Source organism: Haliotis rufescens, unplaced genomic scaffold (assembly GCF_023055435.1).
Source record: "Haliotis rufescens isolate VD_foot unplaced genomic scaffold, xgHalRufe1.0.p SCAF_37, whole genome shotgun sequence".
Lineage (NCBI taxonomy): Eukaryota > Metazoa > Mollusca > Gastropoda > Lepetellida > Haliotidae > Haliotis > Haliotis rufescens.
The window spans coordinates 393,887-421,453 of record NW_025964079.1 but is presented as its reverse complement, the minus strand read 5'-3'; the positions used below and the strand labels follow the sequence as shown (position 1 = coordinate 421,453).

General features: G+C 40.4%; 1 protein-coding gene across 3 annotated transcripts in view; it reads right to left on the bottom strand.

The window, feature by feature from the left end:
* The window catches only part of LOC124140441 (cation-dependent mannose-6-phosphate receptor-like), a 49,658-nt gene extending 22,321 nt beyond the window's left edge, over nucleotides 1-27,337 (bottom strand). For 2 of the 3 annotated variants that reach the window (XR_007217999.1, XM_048381217.1), the window contains exon 1: nucleotides 4,466-4,684. Coding sequence is in view for 2 of the 3 variants with exons in the window: in XM_048381217.1 (XP_048237174.1) it covers nucleotides 4,466-4,641 (176 nt within the window). In the remaining variant the exon portion in view is untranslated. Of the gene's footprint in view, nucleotides 1-4,465; nucleotides 4,685-16,249; nucleotides 16,329-17,059; nucleotides 17,185-20,137; nucleotides 20,220-27,031 lie in introns of those variants that run through there. The other variant, XM_048381218.1, reaches the window with a different exon arrangement.
* Between the last annotated feature and the right edge of the window lie 230 nt (nucleotides 27,338-27,567).

Here is a 27,567-nt window from a genome sequence, read left to right as displayed (position 1 = left end):
TGTACTTTGAGAGGATGTCTAAAGATCCCTCTGGTTTTCCGTCAGGAGAGGATCATCCATATATTTGTGAGTATTTGAAGAGGGACGATGTTTTCCACAGCCTTGTCCAAACAGATGATGATGATGATGATGATGATGATGATGAAGCATTTCTCTTAGCAGTTTCGACTAACTCTGACACACTGGCTATCTTCACAGCTTTTCATGCTTTGCTGAAAAAGGCCATGAAAGAACAACTTCAACGGGTGGAACATACTTTGAAGATGTTGATCTATTCAGGAATTCAACTGCATCAGTGAGTCCACAAAACAGATTACCTGAATTTGTCTTTGGTGTTCTGGACTATCTCATGTGTCACCATCCCAATGCAACAGCCTTGGCTAATGAGGCTTTTCTGATGTACTCTCACAATAAGACACATGATTGGCTAGAGGCAAAGTCACCCGAGGAAGTGAATCAGCTCATTGAGACTGCTAGGAAAATGGCTCCGGCAATAACAAAGAAATTTCAGGATAGATGTAGGGCAGTTAAGGAACAACGCTTAGCAATGAGGAAAAGACGTGAAGAAGCAGACAGAGCTGAGAAGAGAAGACTTCATGGAAAGGAACAGGTGACATCTAACATTATCTACTATGGACTGTGACAAACGACAACAACTGTTGATGCTAAACTGGAGGAACTTGGCACCGAAGCTAACAAGAGAAAAGCTCTTGAATGCCAGATAAAGTTCAAGAAACAAGTCCTTGGACAGACAAAACCAGGATTCCAAAATCTGGAATATCACCAAAAACGTTGGCAATTCCAACCAGAAATTGTCTGTTGAAGCACTGAAGCTGAATCTTTCATGTTTGATATCAGGAGCCTTGCATGTGTCCCGATCTCAAGATGAGACGTCCACTGAAGCTGTGCCTCTGTTGATTGGCAAAAGGGTGGGACACACATTTGATGAAGGCACATACAAGGGAACTGTGTTAGGTGTTGTGCCTGCTTACAACAACTGCTACAACATTATTTAGGACGAGGATGTTTCTGAGGAGGGTGAGGCCAGGACTGAACCAGTAGAGTATACATACAAACTGAAGGAGGATTATATCCAGGGTAACGTCCGCATTCTGGTTGTGAGCAAGGAGAGTGAACACTGCAATTTATTCCTGGACGGCTGTTTGTAGTATTCTTCAACTGCAGTTTTTCAAATTCTCATCATGCTCAAGGAGAGATGTTACTTTGTTCTTTTCTTGTTATGAATGTTTTACACTAATATTTGTTGATTTAAAAAATAAATAAAGTTGCATTCATTTGTGTTTGAATTTATCGATTTCATTACATTGAGGAGCAATCAATTCTTTCAAAGGATGGGATGGCTTGAGTGTATTTGATGCCTTTTTTGAAAGTAACAGCAAGCTATTGAAAACATCTTTTTCACTCTTTTTTTTCCTAAGCTATTAATGTAAAGTAATATTGCCTCCAAAGCTCTTTGAGCATGGTTAATATATCTGTCATCTATACTACACACAGACTTTTCTTTTGTATCATTTCAGGCTGTCAGCATAAACCACGAAATTTACAATCTTTCCACTCAGTTTTTTTCTCACCAAAATTATATTTAAATAAGAGCCCCCTATTTCTAATTTTGAGAGCGCCCTGGGCGCTTATTACATCGAATACAATATTGATGTTTATTGTATGCTATTGCTAATGTGCGTGACTAAAAACACATCACTAACTCAACTAACACATTGTTACATATTGTGTTGGTTTTGATTAGTTTTATCCTATTTACTGCAGTGACCATCTTCTTCAACAGTTCTCCATCCATTATTTCTTTTCACATTTTAAAATACTGAAAATTGAAATAATTACTTGCAAGTTAAGACAATGTATCAAACATTAGAAGAACATAATTAAGTTGTTGTTTTACATATGTTTATAGGTAGACTTTTGTTTTGTAGGAGCCTCAAGCTGCCCAATGGGTATTTTTCATTTTCCATGTTTTTAATCGCAGAATACTTGTTGTTTTTAAATGCTTTGGCTAAAACTTTCTAACAATCACCAGTAGCCAGAGGGATGGTGTAAATCCTACTTGGGTACCATGCAGGGAGCAGATGTACCGTAAGTCCCCATGGTCCCTAGTATGGTGGCCTAACTTTGGTTGCTGGTGATTACTGGCCAATTTTTATAATGTATTGTGCCAAATAGTCACATTTTTATGGCTACTTACCAGTTTTATATCAATAGCTGTGATACTCTAGTTCTTTTACTGTCCTTCGTCGACAGAATTTATAATTTAAAATTATGCATTATTACTGTACAACTAGATTGAGACACGATATGGCTGAAATATTGCCGATGTGACTATAAATCTAAACTCACTCACTGCCCAAGGGGAGGATTGAAGGTCCCTAAATGTGAATCATATCAGCAAGATGTTCTGCTCAGATACATCTGTAACTTTCTAATATTTCAATAAAACATCCTTCTAATATTTCAATTAAACAAACAGACCTATTTTCATGATTTTGGTTGAACATACTGTTTCTTAAAAAATGGTACCCGGGTCGGGTGGGTCCTGAGTAGGACTCGATACCCACAGGTCTACCCAGACCCGTGTTTAGTCATGTGATATTTTGTTTAATTACAAAAATTATCTAAAACTCTTCTGGTCACTAATGTTCGCATTTCTTTCAGACTATGCACCCATTCCTTCTAACTTTTCATATAGGTCTTCAGCAACCCATGCTTGCTGTAAAAGGCGACTATGCTTGTCGTAAAAGGCGACTAATGGCATCGGGTGGTCAGGCTCGCTGACTTGGTTGATACAATTGCGTGGATCGATGCTCATGATATCAATTACTGGATTGTCTGGTCCAGACTCGATTATTTACAGACCGCTGTCATATAGCTGGAATTTTGTTGAGTGCGGGGTTAAACAACCAACCAACCAACTTTTTATATGATTAAGTAAAGTCGAACTTCAGTCAACTTCAGTTTATGCATGACCAGATTGTTTTGGCCCATTACATGTATCTAAATACGTTTTGCCAGGACATTTTGAGACAGCTCATGAAACCTACAGTGGGTATCCGGGTAGGGTCGTGTAAGAGATTGGGGGAGGGGGGTACCCTGGACTCGTGCCAGCCCTACTAAATATAGACCTTTGACCACGATACGGCAATCGTTGGTCCACGTTCAATGACCAGTTACAGGCGTTTTAACTTACAACGTATACTCGGACCCCATGGTACCGCGGCATTCATCGTATCGCAGCATTTGTGATTTCCGATAGTTCACGCGGGACACGCCTCTTAGCGGCCATCTATTAATGCAAATCAGTAACCAGGAATTGCTCACTTCGTAAACAATTTCAATTTCCTCGGAATGTTCCGTCTGCTGTAAGTAAGGAGTTATTAATCCGTTGATACATATTTCTGGCATTTGTTGTAATATTGCCTTACCCCCATCTATCAATGGCCAACGATATAACCCGCAGTTCCCCAAGTAAACTTTCTCTATCGACCTGAACTAGATCATCTGCATATTCATGGCGACTAATGAGGTAACGGAAGTTACGTAGTCCACACATTTTTTCCCCGCTCGGTGCCCAGAATCTATTGGGAGATCATAAGGGCCATAATGCCAAAATTAAAAATACGTTTTCACTAGTAACCAAAAGATAAATACATACTTTGGGCATACTAGGAGTGCTTTTTATATATTTATTGTTGACTTTTAACATTTTTCCATTTTGTGACAAATTATTGTCATCCAATTTTTTTTAAACAATCTTAAAATATCATTTCTGATATTTTGATGTTGACTTATAAAAATATTTTTCTCTTACTTTTCGGTAAATATGCATTGAATACCTATTGCTGATAACACATTTAGAATTTTACTTGTGCTGTCTTTGCACTTGTCTGAACAAATCACTGATGTCTGGCATGATCATACCAAGTGGTTGGTAGAATTATGTCCTCTTTTTGTCCAATTCGGACCTCCATACACAACTTTTCTCTGTACCGCGATACGATGGAGTTCTCTACCTTGTCAAACAGAGCGCGAGGCCCGGCTTTTACTCGGAGCTACTGATGTAAATAATGAACCTTTATCAGTAAAATATGCATTGTTTGATAACATGAATGATATCTGATACAGAGAACACAAATAAACATCGAGGTTAGTGAGTGCATTTTGTTCCGTTTAGCGTACATGACAAGTACCGCGATACCCCGACGTTGCAGGCTATAATCTGAATATCTCACAGAATGGTTTTCGGAACCTATAAATCAAAAGACATCGTCAACTGATTTATCCCACTGTAAATTGAGGGTGTCGTTGTTGTATATGTACTTAATCTAATCTCGGCTAAATGGTTTCCGTGAGACGGCAGATATTCGCCTGCAAACAGAAGTCACAGGTCTCGTGACGAGTTGTTTCAGACACGTGATCGTGTGTCCCACTTTCTTACCTTGGTCCAGTGTTTGCTGATAACGGGTGCAGATTTATCGTCCGTGTTGATGTCTTGCATGTACAGGTGTCAACCTTGACACACTCATCAGCTGCAGATAATACTGACAATATACATAACACGAAATAAGAATGAAGTATCATTCGCAAAACTCGATCCACAGTCACCGGTTCCATTTTCTATGTTTACGTCTCAGCAGTGAATATCACAATGGCTCTTGATTGGCTGAAATATAGGACCTTATTTTACAATTGATTTTACCTTCACCTGCGTGATTCAGAGCAAGCATTTTATACTGTGTATATTTCACAGTGTAATGTCCACACGCTATATATCAGCGCTTATCAGTGCATGCCTTTTGTTCTGTCAACATTCATGGCGAATACTGCATTTGATAGGATGGCATATGTGAACAACTGAATATATATGACACATATTTGTCTTTTATGATTTTAATATCCAATTTGTGACATCTAAAAACGTAAATGCTTTTCGATATCTCAATTCGGATTAGATCTATATCAACTTTGTGATATGTCAATAATTCTTTTTGTGATATCTTAAAATAATGGAGAATTTAAGATATCAGTATAATTTGTCTTTTCATAATTCCTCAAATTGTATGTTTTGTTTGGTTTGGTTTGGTTGTTGTTTAACGCCACACTCAGCAATATTCCAGCTATATGACGGAGGTATGTAATAATCTAGTCTGGACCAGACAATCCAGTGATTGATATCATGAGCATCGATCCACGCAATTGGGATCGATGACATGCATCAACCAAGTCAGCGAGCCTGACCACCCGATCCCGTTAGTCGCCTATTACGGCAAGCATGGCCATGGGTTGCTGAAGACCTATATTCTACCCCGGAATCTTCACGGGGTTCAAATTGTATGTAAATGTACTCGCTGTATAATTATCATTTCACAGTTTTGCACAAAAAATGTATCCAAACTCGTGGTACGTGGTACAGACAACAATATTGTTGACTAGTTTTATAATTTACTGAAGTATGCACCAGGAAGTGATTCATTATCGGTGACGTTTTGCTGAGTTGCCGTTTCAGCCTGCATCCGAATTATATATTGATATCACAAATTCGATTTTTAGATAACGATAAATAGGTTTCGAATTTGTGATTTCTAAAAATGATTGAGTTATATAAAAAAATGTGAATTTGTCATTTTTGTTATTCCTTTTTAGCATTAAATCTATTTCATAAATACAAATACCACCCCGGCGGTGAGGTAGCCCAGTGGTTAAAGCGTTTGCTCGTCACACCGAAGACCCTGGTTCGATTCTGGGTACAATGTTAGAAGCCCATTTCTAGAGACCCCCGCTGTATTGATGGAATATTGCTAAAACGGCGGAAAACTATGTACACTCACAAATATTCCGGGTAGGAATTATATAATATAGGTCCCCAGCAACCCCTCCCTGTAAGAGCCGTCTAACAGGATAGGGTGTCAGGCTCGCTGACATACTTGAGGGGGGGGGGGGGGGGGGGGGGGGGGGGATATATTGATATATTGGTGCTTTCAACTTTGCCAAACCAATAAGACCCCAGACGTCACCACACCACGCAACTGCGATTGGTTCACTCTAAACGCACTTAATTGGGTTCGTGTTATTTATTACCTTATTTTTTACCAGTTATTTTTCTATTTGTGACTTATTTATTGAACCACTCTGCTCCGTTGATTTGATCCAAGGGGACCTCATGCATGCGTCACAGAGGGACTTAATATCACTGTTTGGATAATGTATGTATACTATATTAATTAAAACCACTGGACTACTTCTCTACTGAATAGTGTTGATCAGGAGTTACACATCGTCAAGGGAATCTAGACTATTTCTCACAGTGTAATCCACGCGTGTACTAGCGGTTAGTCTGTCTTACAGACCCTGATACAAATATATATCAAATACAGCCCATGCAAGTCTATAATGTTTGGCAAGTCTAGATCACTGCAGTATCTGAAAATGAAGAGAGTCACTGGGCTCCTTTTTATTATATTTTTATTAAGATAACTGAACAACTGTTTTTTTATGTACGATATGTTCATTTCAGAGACTAGATTTTAGTCTAACTAGCGGTCAATTGCGCCATTGTCTCAAACAGCGATTCATTACTTAGCATGGTGACATTTATAATCTTAACCAGTTATGTCACGGGTCGTGTCGGTAATCACATCATAGATTCCATGTCCAGGACAACGTTATTTAACTCTACGTCTGTCGATTGCGATAGATATAGATAGATAGATAGATAGATAGATAGATAGATAGATAGATAGATAACCTGGAAGATACATAGATGGAGTGTATAGATACATTGATGGAGTGAGTGAGTGAGTAAGGATTTACGCCTCTTTCAGCAATATTCCACCAACATCACGACGGTGAACAACAGAAAGGGGCTTCACACCCTGTACCCATGTTAGGAATCGAACCCGGGTCTTTGGCGTGACGAGCGAACACTTTAACCACTAGGCTACCCGACCGCCCCAGACGAGCTAAGAGCAACTAATACGATGATATTTGATGTCGACATGTCGACCGCCCAAAACAATTAATAAATCTTGTATTCTAACTGCACCTGTAATACGAGTCGAGGGTAGGATATTCCTGTGTTCTGGGCATGACTTGTAGTGGACTCATAATCACAGCTCGACATAGTCCTATTATTAATTGTATTTGTTGATTGTATAACCGACAAAATAAGTTGTATTCATCTCATTCTTCGCCTTCAATCTGAGCTGATGCCCCAACAAGCTCACTGACACATGGAATCACACAGCCAAGCCACATGTCACATGTTTGTGCCTTGCTTTTATGAGACTTCATGGTATTGGCAGTAAACATGCCTGCTATAAATTATTAAATATTTTTAACAAATTCTTCATTTTCGGTACTTTCCTCTAAATTGAAATTAACAAAATACCTAATAGTTGAAAGCAAACGGTGTAACTAAAGGCAATTTTCACTATAAAGTCAAAACTATTTAAAGTCAACTTATTTATATTTATAAGATTGAGAGATGCATAGCCCAAAACATATGATATATTTCGACATTTTAGAGAAATTATCAAATTGAGATGTTAATCTCTATTTACGTCATGAACAATGGTCATATTGTTTTGCTGTAAGCAAAGATTTGTTTGTTTATTTTTTTTGTTTAACGCCGAGTCTGGACAAGACAATCCAGTGATTGACATCATGAGCATCGATCCACGCAATTGGGATACGATGACATGCATGAACCAAGTCAGCGAGTCTGACCACCCGATCCCGTTAGTCGCCTCTTACGACAAGATGGGTTGCTGAAGTTCGTTCCTGAAGACTCGATTATTTACAGACCGCTGTCATGTAGCTGGAATATTGCTGAGTGCCGCGTTAAACAACAAACAAACGAAATGAACAAATCTTTTTGGGATATGGAAAGGGTTTTGTCGCTATCATTTTGTAGTAGGGTATCTGAAAGTAATCAAACACGATCTTCATCTTTTGTTGTTATTATTAAATATAGAATTAACATTTCCATAAATTGTTGATGCCAACACCGTCCTTATGCTTCCTTCTCTCAAAAGCTTTCATGACATGTGAGTGAGTAAGTATGGTTCTACGCCGCTTTTTGCAATATTCCAGCAATATCACGGCGGGGGACACCAGAAATCATGACACGTGAAGCTTCCGAGTCCGAATATGTCTACAGATAATACTCATGGTATACTTAACTACGGGGGCATATCTGTATTTATCTAATGAATTCACAATAATGCATATTGATCAAATTAATGTTTTTAATAACATTTCAGATATCAGCCAGCTGCTGCAGATCCGAGTATTAATGAAGGCAATATTCAATAGGTTGGTTGTCATTCGACCACAGCTGTACGCATCACCTTTATTCCCATTTACATTCTACTACAATGAAGTAAACAGATCTCGCACGAACCTGAGCCGAGTGAGTGAGTGAATTCACAATTGTTCGAGACGACAGTGCGGTGAAAATAGAGCATAACTGCATTGATGGCAGTTGTTATTTGCATGTTGCTGATAAAAATGATTTCTGACATTCAGATAACTCTTTATCGAAATTTTCTGAACACTTAACACGGCTTGTACGGTCGAAAATACACTGATTTGTTTATTCATATAACAGCTGAAAAGGAGAAACCGTTTCGTGACAGACTGGATGTTCTTAAAACAGCGCTTTGCTGGTCCGAAATAAAGTGTATGTCTTGATGCGCTGACTGAAACAAAACAAAATGTTTTGTGTCAAACACAGATGCACACGCACGCACGCACGCACGCACACACACACACACACACACACACATAATATGATATATACAGTTTGATCTATTTTTACAATGGTAAGTCAGTATATATCATCAGATACCGAGCTGCAAGAAGAGAACGCTTTGCTGAAAGTGAAATCAACTTTAGCACATTTCAACAAACTCCACAATAACTTTAAAACACATTGGACTATTTCTATCTAAAGTTATGAATATACGTAACTCATCACTGTTCTAACGTATTCTAAAACTATGTGTCTTAACATAACGCCATAGTATATAAGCATGTATGATCTACATTATGTCAACATGTATTATGGGCTGGAGGCCTGATTACTGAATAAATCTGTCTGTCTGTCTGTCTGTCTGTCATATATCATCATTGTGCAGAACATACAGCGGAAAATTTCTACCTGATTAATTAATGTTGTCTAATTGCGACATGTTGATATCTTTGCTTAACTATTTCCCCACCACAGACTTACTGAAATAGGGCGGCGTTAAACAAAACTTATTCATCCAAGAATATATTATATATTTTGCAAAACCCTAAACAGCCGGGCGAAAGAAAGTATACACCCATGTTTGATTGTGGCTAAAAAATGAAACAAACAAGAAATGGTCATGCGATGGGGATGTACTTAATACGGGTATCAGGGTTGTGTTTTAGACGTTCAGTTTGCAGTGTTTCGTCGACTGTTTTCAGACAAGTAGCGGTTTGATAACGTTTGTAATTGTTTGTTGAAATCCATTTTTCAAGCGTATACTTTCTTTTGCCCGACAGTATAGTTTAGGCACAGGTGGTTGTTTCGTTTGGGCCAAGAACAGATTACAGTAAACTACGTTTATAACGAACACGCTTATAACGAACTTACCGATATAACGAACTTGTTTTTTAGTCACGGCCATTTGTTGCATATATGCTGTATATATGCTTATAACGAACTACGGTTATTACGAACTAAAATTAGTGGTCCCTTTGAGTTCGTTATAACCGTAGTATACTGTAGTTTCAAATATCATGCTGTAATAGGAGAAGCCCTAGCAAATGATGAGTGGTATATGTTTTTAATGAAATGAAAGAAAGGGATATTCTCATATCAGCACAATGCATCATATCAGTGAGTATCCAAAAAACAGGTGACGTGTATCATAGTTGTGTTTTTATAACTTACGTTTTCAGTGTTTCGGGGAAAGTTTTCAGTCAACTAATGTTTTGATAAGGCTTGTAATTTTTGGGTCAAATCAGTTTGCAAGTGTTTCCGTTTCATAACCCGATGAAGCAGTAAGCATAAACTCCAGAACGTTGTGTTCCTCATAATAAAGAAGTTGACATCCATATATTCTCTTCCGTTACAATGTCTGATATTATCTTTGTGTGTGGTTCACTCTTACACGTGGCAAAATATGTGGCATCGTTGATCAACAAAATGTACATACTTGTGGGAATTGCATGCAGTCTTCAAATTCAGGGTATGAAGCATTTGGAGATATCCTTGATGATGGTCTTCTGACCCTTGAACAAAGGGTAGAATAGGTCTTCAGCAACCCATGCTTGCTGTAAAAGGCGACTATGCTTGTCCGTAAGAGGCGACAAACGGGATCGGGTGGTCAGGGTCGCTGACTTGTTTGATGCATGTTATCGTACCCCAACTGCATAGATTGATGTTCACGATGTCAGTCACTGGATTCTCTGGTCCTGACTCAATTATTTACTGGCTGGAATAGTGCGGCGTTAAAGAACAACAAACAAATAAACACAAGAAAAGAATGCTAGTAGTAAGAGGCGAACGAATTGATCGGTTGGTCAGGCTTGGTCACTTGGTTGGCAGGGTGTCCTCGTGTCCGGGCGGCGCGGGTCGATGCTATGAGTAACATTTCCAACTGAAGTCATCTGGTAATGACATACATTTTGTTCCCATCATAACACAAACATTCTACACATGTCGACATCAAATGACGTCGTTTTAGTTGCTCTCAGCTCATCTGGGGCGGTCGGGTAGCCCAGTGGTTAAAGTGTTTGCTCGTCACGCCGAAGACCCGGGTTCGATTCCCTACATGGGTACAATGTGTGAAGCCCATTTCTGGTGTCCCCCGCCGTGATATTGCTGGGATATTGCTTAAAGCGGCGTAAAATCTCGCTCACTAAGCTCGTCTGTGGAGGACAACAAGGCACTATACATTTTACTCACGGGGGGGATTGAACCAGCGCCTATTGCAACATGACGAGCCAACGCATTAACCACTCGGCTACTGCATCGCCTCCAAAAGTGTACATACCATTAAAATACCATCTTCCCTATAGGCAAGGAAGTTAACTGACTGTATAAGTGGCTATTACGAGTTGTGTCCCTTCTATGTCCGTCCTAATGACCAATCAGATTCCTCTTCTCACATCACTTGCATTTGCTTCAAATAATATGGTGGCGCCCCGTCAAAACGATAACCATGATTTTTACTGTGATAAACGGGTCTTACCTTGCAAAGTGCATCAAAAAAATTGAGCATCTTGATTAAAAACATGAAAAGATTTGCAAAAAATGACGCCCAGTTGACACAAATCCTGCAACGGGCCGAAATCTGCGCTGAAGTATATGGACCGGATGTCGATTTCGTTACGCAATTTTGATTGGACTATGCAAAGACTCGTTAGTCCAGCCAAAAGGTAACTCCATAATTACAGCCTAGTTCGGCAATGGTGGAAACGGGACTTTTATAGTCAGTTAACTCCTTAGCCCTGGGAGGATGGTAAAACACAAAGTAACTAACAACATGGAGGGCGAGACGCACACTGTGTCGAAACGTTTGTACCTCCTTGTCCCATGCCCACGTGTCAGGGTGACATCACACGTCATGGCGCAGTGTGTCACCTGATGACGTAATAACCAATCAGATCGATATATTTTCTTGAAGCCGCGTTGGCAGGTATGATCGCACGCAGACAGAGAGGTCTGATGATTCATATTCGCTGCTACGTTTGCAGCGTGCAGTGTTGTGTTCATTCTAGATAGAAATTGAAAGGACCTTAACCATCGCGTAAAATGAATTTTCTCCCTCAAATTGCATTTAAACATTCCAGAAATCTGGGGACCGGTTTTACAGGGATATCATATTGTACAAAGAGAAACTATTGTGAATATGACACAGAGAGAGAGAGAGAGAGAGAGAGAGAGAGAGAGAGAGAGAGGGTTGGGGGAGAGGCAGAGAGAGAGACAGGGGTGGGGGAGAGGCAGAGAGAGAGAGACAGGGGTGGGGGAGAGGCAGAGAGAGAGAGACAGGGGTGGGAGAGAGGCAGAGAGAGAGACAGGGGTGGGGAGAGGCAGAGAGAGAGACAGGGGTGGGAGAGAGGCAGAGAGAGAGACAGGGATGGGGGAGAGAGGCAGAGAGAGAGAGACAGGGTGGGGGAGAGGCAGAGAGAGAGAGACAGGGGTGGGGGAGAGGCAGAGAGAGAGACAGGGGTGGGGGAGAGGCAGAGAGAGAGACAGGGGTGGGGGAGACGGAGAGAGGCAGAGAGAGAGAGACAGGGGTGGGGGAGAGGCAGAGAGAGAGACAGGGGTGGGGGAGAGGCAGAGAGAGAGAGACAGGGTTGGGGGAGAGAGGCAGAGAGAGAGAGAGACAGGGTGGGGGAGAGGCAGAGAGAGAGAGACAGGGGTGGGGGAGAGGCAGAGAGAGAGACAGGGGTGGGGGAGAGGCAGAGAGAGAGACAGGGTTGGGGGAGAGCCAGAGAGAGAGAGACAGGGTGGGGGAGAGGGGGAGAGGCAGAGAGAGAGAGAGACAGGGGTGGGGGAGAGGCAGGGAGAGAGACAGGGTGGGGGAGAGGCAGAGAGAGAGACAGGGTTGGGGGAGAGGCAGAGAGAGAGACAGGGGTGGGGAGAGGCAGAGAGAGAGACAGGGGTGGGGGAGAGGCACAGAGAGAGACAGGGGTGGGGGAGACGGAGAGAGGCAGAGAGAGAGACAGGGGTGGGGGAGAGGCAGAGAGAGAGACAGGGGTGGGGGAGAGGCAGAGAGAGAGAGACAGGGTTGGGGGAGAGGCAGAGAGAGAGACAGGGGTGGTGGAGAGGCAGAGAGAGAGACAGGGGTGGGGGAGAGGCAGAGAGAGAGACAGGGGTGGGGAGAGGCAGAGAGAGACAGGGGCGGGGGAGAGGCAGAGAGAGAGAGAAAGGGAGAGAGGCAGAGAGAGGGAGACAGAAACAGTGGGAGGGTGAGGCAGAGAGAGAAGGGGGAGAGGCAGAGTGAGTGAGTGAGTTGGGTTTAACGCCGCTTTTAACAGTTTTCCAGTTATATCACGGCGTGTCAGCTAAATGTGGGAGGAAAGCCCGAAGTGATGCAAATATTTATTTGAGGTCGCTTGAAAAAGGTGAGTGAGGCACAAAGGCAAGTATACCACAGCCCTCCAATACAACCGTATGGTACTGACTAGCTATCGTGGGAATGGGATACGTAGACAGCGCATTGCAGTTATTGTTCTGAACTGATACAATCACATATTGTGGGGGGTCGTGAGCGAATGTGCACCATCAGATATAAAAGAAGACTGTCATGTACATTAGAGACAAATCAAAATCAAAGTAATTTTTAATCTATAAACACAAAATGAATCACTGACATTCAAATGGAGCTCACTGAATAACACCTTTTGACAAAATATATTGCAACTTTCCTTTGTAACAAAAGTACTAATCTAGGTGCAATTTACTGTTTACATAAAACGAAATAGATATATAGAGAATCTCACCCGAGTGTCTTTTGATATCAAATATATCAACACGAGTTGATAAAAGTGGAAAAATTCCGAGGCTTGCCGAGGATTTTTGCCACTTTTATCAACGAGTGTTGATACATTTGATATCAAAAGACACGAGGGTGAGATTTTATTTATCATCCAACATCATTCTTTTAACGTTTTCAATTTGTAGACAGTAATTAGCAGTGTCTTCAGTGTAAAAAGTACTGCAAACAGCTTCAGTAGCAGAGCCATTAGTGATGTCATTTGATTGTGACGTCATGGTAACCAGTGACGTCACAATGGTCTGCAAAGCATTGTGATGATGTTTCTGCAGCGATATCTACAGTGTAGATATCGCTTGATCTCATCCAAGCGATATCTCCTGTGGGATCCAGTTTTGGATGATAAATGTACATGTACTTATACTAAGGTGTAATGCCAAAGGAACAGGAAATTTAAAACATAACTAATAAAAACATTTTAGGTGTTGTGTCCAAGGTCTTACATTCTTTACCACAGATTTTTAAGCACACTCAAGAAATACAACAACCATTCCAGCGAAAACTTCAGCGGTTCCTGGGGGCACACATACTCAGTGTTGAGAGTGAATTGCTGAAACACAAACAGAGAAGGATGGAACACTGAATATTCCTGTTAACTGTGATAATAGACTTCAAAATGTCAACGCCAGAGAATCTCCATCTCCAGTATCTGCCGATAAGCCATTCTTCAATCCCATTATTAATTTGCACATGATTTAAAAAAAACAAAAAACTGTACCCATACACGTAGTTTAGGGAGAGAGTTTGCACGTGACAACAACATCTCTGTGCCTGACTCTGGTGTGTTGCGGTAAAGCTGTCGGGGCAACATGCATGAACTTCCATACCTAAATATTCGACACTCGTAGTGCTGATAGGACTTCCTTGTGCTTATAGATCGTCTATAAGGTCTCGAGGGGCGGTCGGGTAGCCTAGTGGTTAAAGCATTCGCTCGTCACGCCGAAGACCCGGGTTCGATTTCCGACATGGGTACAATGTGTGAAGCCCATTTCTGGTGTCCCTGCCGTGATATTGCCGGAATATTGCTAAAAGCGGCGTAAAACCATACTCACTCACTCACTCACTTACTATAAGGTCTCGAATGTTAGCGCTTCGGTTGTGGTAGTTGTTACACTTCTACACAGCTGTAGCGCTAGATTACTTTGTGCAACTGTATCTTGGAACCATTTGCAAGCCGAATACCAAGATCCAGTTAAGTGGTACTGAGGATGCTGTGCAGGACGCTGGAAGTCATAAAATAATTATCTGGAACGCTAAATGCTAATATTTCAATGTTGAAATTTATTTTTCGTCTTTTATTCTTGCAACGAGTGACAAATTAAACACATATTTATCCCTACGCCTATGAACACGCGTCTGCTTGCATTTTATGTGAAAATCCAAATCTAATATAGCTGTACCAGCTGTGTACACTGATATGTCAAAGGAGTCCTGAAATTGGATGCCAAGATAGATTAAATGGTATGCCGTATGCCTGGAATGGGGGGGGGGGGGGGGGGGGGGTTGGCACCCTCAACATTTCCATATTTGAATATATTTGAATATATAAGATATATTGTGATAAGAGCGCAGTACTAATATTAGAGGTCCCAGGTCCGTTCGCAAAAAGCGATCTGAGCGTTAGGATTGTCGTAACGCCGACACTTTAACATTGCCTGATAGTCTTGTTGCTTTTATGGCACGAGGCCGGGTAAACTGAACTTTATACAGATTCAGAGGACGTAACCCAGAATAACCAAAGGTACCTGACACCAGTACAGGACAACAGCTGGTAACGTTCAGCAACTGAGTGAGTGAGTGAGTGAGTGAGTGAGTGAGTGAGTGAGTGAGTGAGTGAGTGAGTGAGTGAGTGAGTGCGTGAGTGAGTGAGTGAGTGAGTGAGTTTGACTTAGGGCAACTGCAGTGATATCACAATGTGTCAGCCTAATGTGGGAATAAAGCAGGAAGCAGTATTGTCTCAATGCAGAAATGTGCATCCAATTCTCACAAATGAATCGAATGGATACAGAAATAAATATATATTGCATTCCGAGGGATAAACAATAGTATTCATTAAACCAGATTCTTGACAAGAAATTGAAAGTTTAAGTGATTGAAGTAATTATTAAATCTTACAGTACAGTAGACTACACAATTTCATTAATTTACAGGACCCTCATATTTCCTGTAAGAACCCTTAAAATTTGTAATTGGGGGTCCTCTGGACCCCTAGCGTTGTCGGTCAAAGTAAAACCTCGAAGAAGTGATGCAGGTCTCCGATGTTTACAACCCACATACACAGGCAAACCTTGAACCTAGAAAGAATCAGGGTAAACGGGGGTTTGTACCCATCATAGGTCAAAGACTCACCTTATGAAGGTAAACAACTCTGTGCAAAGAATTATTGTGTTACCTCAGATAACTAGGCCACCCGTGCCCCCATCAATGACAAGAGTGAGTGAGTATGGTCTTACGCCACTTTTAGCAATATTCCAGCAATATCACGGAGGGGAACACAAGAAATAGGCTTCACACATTGTACCCATGTCGGGAATCGAACCCGGGTCTTCGGCGTGACGAGCTAACGCTTTAACCATTAGGCTACCCGACCGGCCATTAATAACATGGGGTGAACAATGTCTGGTTGCAGCAAAGATCACCAGCAAGGTAATCACACGGTCACTCTTGTAATGATGATGGATACTTACATAATTCAGTTTGGGTTTTTCTTCATTAAAGATCAGTTGATTAGTACTTTCCATGCAAACTAACTTCACTTTTGACATTCTGGAAAAAAACAGCAACATGCTGACAAATGACATGCATAATTATACATCTCCAAAGAAGTCAAAGAACACCTGATTCTTTCCTAATACTATTGTCTGTGATTGTTGGTGAGTATTGCAAAACACAGCCTTCCATATCCGGGTGTTCTTTAACTTGTTTTGAGTATATTTGAACATAAAAAAATATTTAAACTTCGTTAACATTAGTGACTAATCTAGGACTCTAAAATAAATGTGCATGGCAGGTATGGTTTTACGCCGCTTTTTAGAATATTCCAGCAATATCACGGCGGGCTTCACACATTGTACCCATGTCGGGAATCGAACCCGGGTCTTCGGCGTGACGAGCGAACGCTTTAACCACTAGGCTACCCGACCGCCCCTAATATTAAGATGTTTGTGGAGAAAATAATGCCTTTAATGGAGCCAGAAAATGAGATGGGGCCATTGATTACCCGAAGCTTTAACTGAATAGCAATAAAGTGAAGGTGTTTTTTGCAATGGATGCCTGCATGTGATAATGGTAAAGCTCTCTCTGTGTGAGCCATTGCATGTGTGCATGATTCTTTAACGACGCAGTCAGCAATATTCTGGAGGCCGGTCCAAACTAACAATCCAATGTCCGATATTATGAGAAACGATACACACTGACCAGTTACAATGACATGCCATCAACCACCATAACTATTAAGTAGCATCAATTAACATGTAAAATCCATGCAGTTTTCTAACCTGATGATCCCGCCCTCTGCATGTTGATAGCTCAAGGTCAAGGTGCCAAGGTCAGGGTCACCACTAAAGGTTGCTGTATTGTCATCTGCAGTTACATAGTACACTCCACCTTGTTGTTGAATAACCTTGAAGTCAAGAAAGAGAAAGAAGTAAGGCAGTGCTAAGGTCAGGGTCAACACTAAAAAGTTGATTCATTATAGGCCTAATCCAGTTATTGCGTAACCTGAGTCATTGTAGAACAAGCATGGAATACGCATAATACTTCAACAAGTAACATCTTTTAACGTCTTTTGGTATGATGCGGCCGGGGATCGAGCCCCGGACCTTCCGCTCTCCGGGTGGACGCTCAACCACTAGACCTAGATTATGGAGTTAGAATTTGGCTGGACCAACGAGGCTATGAATAGTCCAATCAAAATCGTGTATCGAAATCGAAATCCGGTTCGTAAACTGTATTGCAGATTTCGCTCGATTGCGGGATTTGCAAAGCATGTGCACCGCCAACTCGTTTTCAACAGATATTTTCCAAGCCTTTTCATGTTTTTAATTAAGGTGCTCGCGTGATTAGATGCACTTCGCGGTGTAAGACCCGTTTTATCACAATATAGATAATGATTATCGATAAGATCGTCTTGACTGGGCGCCGCCTTTTTGGAATCTGATTGGTCCAGAGGAGAGGCTTAGAAGGGACAAAACTCGTATTAGCCACTGGTGACGCTACGATCGAGCCAGGAAGTCCAGCCTAGTTCGGCAAGGGTAGAAACTGGACTTTTTAATGTCAGTTTACTCTCTTGGTTTTGGGAAGATGTACCTGTTTGATAGGCCGAAACATCCCATTGGCCAGTTTTTCACCAGGAAGATGGCGCCCTCGGTCAGTTCTTTCCCACCCCTGGCAAGACTTTTCCCCAACGAATTTAGGTGGGGAATGTTCTGCCTAGGCCAGATCTTCCCCTCTCTTGGCCATAACCTAGGCCAGATCTTCCCCTCTCTTGGCCATAACGTAGGCCAGTTCTATATCATCCTAGGCCAGTTCTTATCCACTGTGGTCATACCTCCCCACATGTTCAAACATTTCTAAAATTTTGGAAAACTTTATATTCATTCATCTTCAAATAATTTCAATATTGCTCCACAATATGGAAAGGTTTCTATAATGGAATATGAGGATATTTATGTAACTTTATATTCATTCATCTTCAAATATTTTCAATATTGTTCCACAATATGGAAATGTTTCTATTATGGAATATGAGAATGTTTATGTCAATTGATGATTGACAAATGTTAAACTTCTACGATGCCCAAGATATTGATGAAGGTGTTTGTGTATTCGTTTCTCTGTCCTATTCAATAATGGTTTTTATTGGCATGAAATCGAACGGAACTCAAATAGAGGAGGAGCTTACTCAATATACGTAATTGTAGCGTGACGAAGGAATGCTGAGGCCAGATAATCTCTCTGTTGAGGTAAAGAAATAATGAGATTCTCAACAAATCAAATGCAATTCAACAATACCAGTTTTAAGCTGAGTCCCCTCATTGTGTCTGACTGAATTTCAAGTCGCTATTTGGCAAAATAGATATACAGTAAACTATGGTTATAACGAACACGCTTATAACGAACTAACGGATATAACGAACTAACTTTTTAGTCCCGACTATATGCTGTAGTTATGCTGTATATATGCTTATAACGAATTACGGTTATAACGAACTAAAATTAGTAGTCCCTTTGAGTTCGGTATAACCGTAGTTTACTGTATGGAAGATGCAACTGTTGTCATGAAAAGTCAATCAGCAATGTAAGACAAAATTAACTAGGTTTACAAATCAATACAAATTACTGCGCAGGAATTACAATGACAGTACAAAAGAGTGGTAGTACAATATTCAATGGCAATGTATAATGTGATGGCAGTGGTTAGTATCAAATGCAAAAATACAGTGGTGATGGCAAAAGTCAGTGATAATAATATATTAGCGGTGAAAGTGGTAAAGCTTCCGAGATGGGCTAGACAGGGAATCAGGGCTGATGAATGACCCTCAAACGAAAGCTGGTCTTGATGTGATGAACAGCGTGAGAGATGCAAGGGGCATGCGCTTGTGCCCATATATACAGTCCAACTCGCTTCCAGAGTATTCTAAACAATGCTGTAAGGCTCTATACAATGCTGACGAATTTCGACGTTTCCGGAATTTATCACACCACTCTAGCATCTAAATATAGTAACTTCCCGACGACTGCTTACATTAAATGGACACTACATTCCTGAAGATTAATCACTGCCCAAATACAATGCAACGAGCGTCTACCGACAGAAATGTAACAGTCACGATCATTGTTCAACAATAAAATACACTGCCATATAACATGGAATTCAGAGGGGTACCGATGGGGTGGGGGAAGATGTGGCTAGGGAGTGGAAGAACAGGCCTAGTATATACCTCAATATAAATATGAATGAATACACATCAGAATTCGGACCATCGACGATCTTTCTCCAGACGATGTGTCTGTTACTGATGCGTTGTTACTATAGACACATCTTATAAATGAATGTATCGGTCCATTTCGGAAACATAATAAAACAAGGCTCAAAAAGAGCATGTCTCATTAAAAAAACCGACTTCGACACCAACCTAATTCTAAGTTCAAAACATGAGAAGCCACGCTCGTGAATTTAAGCCCTGGCAATGACTGATTTGGTCTCTGTCAGATGGGACGAACGCATATTTTTTCAGATTCCCACATCTCTTGGTCTTAAATCCATCCAGTAATCGTTTCTAAAGTGCAACATAATATACTCTGTTTATTGTTTGGATTTTTGGAAGATATTCCGTCGTGATGACACACTCGGCATCCCAGAACACCGATGCCATAACCTCTCCAGCTGATTGGACAGTCTTTGCCTTCATTGTTAGCTTGGTATCAAATGCTTCAAAGCCTCCAATGTTTTGATTCTTGTTAAAACAAAACGCTGAACTTAAAGCAAAATCCACCTCCTCCCGCCCCAATATCCACAAAAGCATATCCCAGTTTACAAGTGACATTTAACCAGTGTAAAAATGCTAACTTACCACACCAGTTGAACCTCCCTCTGTAAAATCTTTACATGGATTGTAGAAGAATTTGTCCGAGTCTATACCAGGAATGGTGAATCTGAAAAGAAGGAAACCTGATAAGTTCTGGGTCTGTTCCACAAAACGACCTCAGGTTTACGATTGTCGTAGCGCTAAAACCGTTTTGTGGCACAAGGCCTGATAAGTCACTTGGTGATCACTATAGCTCCATTTGTCACAAGAAGCTGCAGTTTTATGAATGAGGGCCTTCAGCTTCTGAAGTCTGTGGGTCCTGACGCCAGCAGTGCAATTTGTTTTTATTTTTAGTATTTTTTTAAGCAGTTGCTATTAGGCTACCAGATAATTCAATGATTGACATAATGGGCAATTGGGATACGATGACAAGCATCAACTAAGTCAGCGAGTCTGACCACACGATCCCGTTAGTTGCCTCTCGGTAAAATCGACCTGGTGACTTGAAACTACGGAGTGATGCAGGTCTCAGACGTTTACCACTTTGGTGAAACCCACGAGCACGGGTATAGTGCTAACAAACCTAGAAACATAATCGGGGCGAACCGGGATTCGAACCCTTAACCATAGGTTTCAGGCGTGCCCAAGGCACGCAACTCTGCACAGCGAATCGCGGCACCTTAGGCGACAGGGCCACCCGTGCTCCCTGAATAGAGTGAATAAGAATGAAATTGATTTCAGTTGAAGGTAAAGCCAAATATATAGGGAGGTTATTCAAGGTAGATGCGCTACCGGAAGGGTTATATATAGGAATCATAAGGCCCGGGTGGTGTTGCCGTTGCAGTGCGGTCTGTTTTAATATGATGTTTATGTCCTATGGTTATGATCATTTCCTTTTGTTAGGTGCTGACAGTCTTGCTACAAGTCAAATGTCTTCACAATGGCGAGTGAGTAAGTATGGTTTTACGCCACTTTTAGCAATACTCAAGCAATATCACGGAGGGGAACACAAGAAATAGTCTTCACAGATTGTACCCATGTCGGGAATCGAACCCGGGTCTTCGGCGTGACGAGCTAACGCTTTAACCACTAGGCTACCCGACCGGCCATTAATGAAACGAGATAACAATGTCTGTTTGCAGCAAGGATCACCAGAAAGGTAATCACACAGTTACTCTTGTAATGATGATGGATACTAACATAATTCAGTCTGGGATTTTCTCCATTAAAGATCAGTTGATTAGCACATTACACACATAGGCACAAACAACAGACGTCTACCAATACAACATTACACACATAGGCACAAACTACGGTCATCTACCAATACAACATAACATACATTGTCACAAACATCAGACGTCTACCAATACAACATTACACACATAGCCACAAACTACGGACATCTACCAATACAACATAACATTCATTGTCACAAACATCAAACGTCTACCAATACAACATTACACACATAGCCACAAACTACGGACATCTACCAATACAACATAACACACATTGTCATAAACATCAGACGTCTACCAATACAACATTACACACATAGCCACAAACTACGGACATCAACCAATACAACATAACATACATTGTCACAAACATCAGACGTCTACCAATACAACATTACACACATATTTAGTCAACAACAGACGTCTACCAATACAACAGTACACACATATTTAGTCAACAACAGACGTCTACCAATACAACATTACACACATATGTAGTCAACAGAAAACAGACGTCTACCAATACAACACCAGACCCAAAGTCACAAACAACAGACGTCTACCAATACAACATGACACACATATTCAGTCAACAGACAACAGACGTCTCCCAATACAATATTACACACATATTTAGTCAACAGAAAACATACGTCTACCAATACAACATAACACATATTTAGTCAACAGACAACAGACGGCTACCAATACAACATTACACATATAGTGACAAACAACAGACGTCTACCAATACAACATTACACACATATTTAGTCAACAGACAACAGACGTCTACAAATACAACATTACACACATATTTAGTCAACAAACAACAGACGTCTACCAATACAACATGACACACATATTCAGTCAACAGACAACAGACGTCTCCCAATACAATATTACACACATATTTAGTCAACAGAAAACATACGTCTACCAATACAACATAACACATATTTAGTCAACAAACAACAGACGTTTACCAATAAAACATAACACACATTTAGTCAACAGACATCAGACGTCTCCCCATACAATATTACACACATGTTCAGTCAACAGACAACAGACGTCTACCAATACAACATTACACACATATTTAGTCAACAAACAACAGACGTCTACCAATACAACATGACACATATTTAGTCAACAGACAACAGACGTCTACCAATACAACATTACACACATATTCAGTCAACAGTCAACAGACGTCTACCAATACAACATTACACACATATTCAGTCAGCAGACAACAAACGTCTACCAATACAACATTACACACATATTTAGTCAACAGAAAACATACGTCTACCAATACAACATAACACATATTCAGTCAACAAACAACAGACGTCTACCAATACAACATTACACACATATTCAGTCAACAAACAACAGACGTCTACCAATACAACATTACACACATATGAAGTCAACAGAAAACAGACGTCTACCAATACAACACCAGACCCAAAGTCACAAACAACAGACGTCTACCAATACAACATGACACACATATTCAGTCAACAGACAACAGACGTCTCCCAATACAATATTACACACATATTTAGTCAACATAAAACATACGTCTACCAATACAACATTACACACATATTTAGTCAACAGAAAACAGACGTCTACCTATACAACATAACACATATTCAGTCAACAGACAACAGACGTCTACCAATACAACATTACACACATATTTAGTCAACAGACAACAGACGTCTACCAATACAACATGACACATATTTAGTCAACAGACAACAGACGTCTACCAATACAACATTACACACATATTCAGTCAACAGTCAACAGACGTCTACCAATACAACATTACACACATATTCAGTCAACAGACAACAAACGTCTACAAATACAACATTACACACATATTCAGTCAACAGTCAACAGACGTCTACCAATACAACATTACACACATATTCAGTCAACAGTCAACAGACGTCTGCCAATACAACATTACACACATATTCAGTCAACAGACAACAAACGTCTACAAATACAACATTACACACATATTTAGTCAACAAACAACAGACGTCTACCAATACAACATTTCACACATATTTAGTCAACAGACAACATGCGTCTACCAATACAACATTACACACATATTTAGTCAACAGAAAACAGATGTCTACCAATACAACATAACACATATTTAGTCAACAGTCAACAGACGTCTACCAATACAACATTACACACATATTCAGTCAACAGACAACAAACGTCTACAAATACAACATTACACACATATTTAGTCAACAAACAACAGACGTCTACCAATACAACATTACACACATATTTAGTCAACAGACAACATACGTCTACCAATACAACATTACACACATATTTAGTCAACAGAAAACAGACGTCTACCAATACAACATAACACATATTTAGTCAACAAACAACAGCCGTCTACCAATACAACATTACACACATATTCAGTCAACAGACAACAAACGTCTACAAATACAACATTACACACATATTTAGTCAACAAACAACAGACGTCTACCAATACAACATTTCACACATATTTAGTCAACAGACAACATGCGTCTACCAATACAACATTACACACATATTTAGTCAACAGAAAACAGATGTCTACCAATACAACATAACACATATTTAGTCAACAGTCAACAGACGTCTACCAATACAACATTACACACATATTCAGTCAACAGACAACAAACGTCTACAAATACAACATTACACACATATTTAGTCAACAAACAACAGACGTCTACCAATACAACATTACACACATATTTAGTCAACAGACAACATACGTCTACCAATACAACATTACACACATATTTAGTCAACAGAAAACAGACGTCTACCAATACAACATAACACATATTTAGTCAACAAACAACAGCCGTCTACCAATACAATATTACACACATATTTAGTCAACAAACAACAGACGTCTACCAATACAATATTACACACATATTCAGTCAACAGACAACAGACGTCTACCAATACAACATTACACACATATTCAGTCAACAAACAACAGACGTCTACCAATACAACATTACACACATATTCAGTCAACAGACAACAGATGTCTACCAATACAACATTACACACATATTTTGTCAACAGACAACAGACGTCTACCAATACAACATTACACACATAGTGACAAACAACAGAAGTCTACCAATACAACATTACACACATAGTGACAAACAACAGATGTCTACCAATACAACATTACACACATATTTAGTCAACAGACAACATACGTCTACCAATACAACATAAGACCCATAGTCACAAACAACAGACGTCTACCAATACAACATTACACACATTGTCACAAACAATAGACGTCTACAAATACAACATTACACACATTGTCACAAACAATAGACGTCTACCAATATAACATTACACACATTGTCACTAACATCAGACGTCTACCAATACAACATTACACATATAGTCACAAACAACAGACGTCTACCAATACATCATTACACACATTGTCACAAGCAACAGACGTCTACCAATACAACATTACACACATATTTAGTGAACAAACAACAGACGTCTACCAATACAACATTACACATATTTAGTCAACAGACAACAGACGTCTACCAATACAACATTACACACATATTCAGTCAACAGACAACAGACGGCTACCAATACAACATTACACATATAGTGACAAACAACAGATGTCTACCAATACAACATTACACACATATTTAGTCAACAGACAACAGACGTCTACAAATACAACATTACACACAGATTTAGCAACAGACAACATACATCTACCAATACAACATCAGACCCATAGTCACAAACAACAGACGTCTACCACTACAACATTACACACATAATCACAAACAACATAAGTCTGCGGAAACAAAACCAGACCCATAGTCAAAAACAACGTGACTCTAGCAATACAACACCACACACATAGCCACAAACAACCTGAATCTAGCAATACAACACCTCACACATAGCCACAAACAACCTTAGTCGAGCAACACAACACCACAAACATGGCCACAAACAACCTCAATCTACCATAACAACACCTCACACATAGCCACAAACAACCTGAATCTAGCAATACAACACCTCACACATAGCCACAAACAACCTCAATCCAACAATACAACACCTCACACATAGCAACAAACATCCTGCATCTAGCATAATAACACCTCACACATAGCCACAAACAACCTAAGTCGAGCAACACAACACCACAAACATAGCCGCAAACAACCTGAATCTACCATAACAACACCTCACACATAGCCACAAACAACCTGAATCTAGCACAACACCACACACATAGCCACAAACAACCTGAATCTAGCACAACACCACACACATAGCCACAAACAACCTCAATCTAGCACAACACCACACACATTGCCACAAACAACCTTAATCTAGAATAACAACACCACACACATAGTCACAAACAACCTTAATCTAGCATAACAACACCATACACATAGCCACAAACAACCTTAATCTAGCATAACAACACCTCACACATAGCCACAAACAACCTTAATCTAGAATAACAACTCCACACACATAGCAACAAACAACCTGAATCTGGCACAACAACACCTCACACATAGCCGCAAACAACCTTAATCTAGCATAACAACACCACACACATAGCCACAAACAACCCTAATCTAGCATAACAACACCTCACACATAGCCACAAACAACCTTAATCTAGCATAACAACTCCACACACATAGCCACAAACAACCTTAATCCAACAATACAACACCTCACACATAGCAACAAACATCCTGCATCTAGCATAACAACACGACACACATAGCCACAAACAACCTTAATCTGGCATAACAACACCTCACACATAGCCACAAACAACCTCTATCCAACAATACAACACCACACACATAGCCACAAACAACCTTAATCCAACAATACAACACCACACACATAGCCACAAACAACCTTAATCCAACAATACAACACCTCACACATAGCCACAAACATCCTGCATCTAGCATAACAACACGACACACATAGCCACAAACAACCTTGATCTAGCAAAACTACATCACACACAAAGACACACACAACCTGAATCTAGCAATACATCACACAATTCCCATTCATCTATATTTAATAAATGTTTCTAAGGGGACCACTGTTAGCAGCCATGTTCGTCAGGAGGAAACCCATATCATGTGCAGGTTGAGCTCCATGTGTAACCGCCGTACTACGTGACCTCTGTTGGCCACGCCCAATGCTAAGTGTGAGACCGAGGCCATGGTGACCCGACCACTGAAACAGCCAACTTAACCCTCATACGTGTAATAACTGAATAACTTGTTTATTGTTGTTTCTTTATGCACAGATGGTTTTGAAAGGACATCACACAAGCAGGAAATGCGTCTTAAACAGCTAGTACGTTAGATTTATAGTTCGAGGTTTACATATTGGAGATCCCGCTTCCTCTCTTGGTATGAGCAGAGACCATATCTATTATATGGTCTATGGTAGTAGCAAGCGGTAGTCGTTTTGATACCATTCACCCGGAAGTTCAACGTGGAGCAATGCATCAAGTATAGAAAAGCTTCTATCAAGATTCAGCACATATTCCCGTGTCCCACTTTCTTACCTTGGTCCAGTGGTTGCTGATAACGGGTGCAGGTTGATGGTCCGTGTTGATGTGTTGCATGTACAGGTGTCAACCTTGACACACTCATCAGCTGCAGATAATACTGACAATATACATAACACGAAATAAGAATGAAATATCATTCTGAACACGCAGGCTTGAGTCAGTTATTCCTTGTTTGTTTGATAGTGTCTGTCGTTGTGTCTGTTACGCAATAATGAATCCGCATTCAAACCGGAACCAGTCTTGTTTTTTTCTACAAGCGATGACTGCGAATAGCGTCACCGGTAATAAAACCCTTCATTGCCTGGCGGCTTTATACGTTCGGCAAACTCCGGCGGTCTCCGTACTCCGGTGTCTGAACGTTCATTGTCAGAGAATTTGTGACCCATATAGATTTTATTCTCTAGCTGTATAATCGCATACTTTTATAATGTATTGATTTGATATATGGTATCTTATATATGTATGCAAACTTATTCATGCATTGAAAATGTTTTTGTAACTTTGATTTTCACACATTTGTGGGACTATCT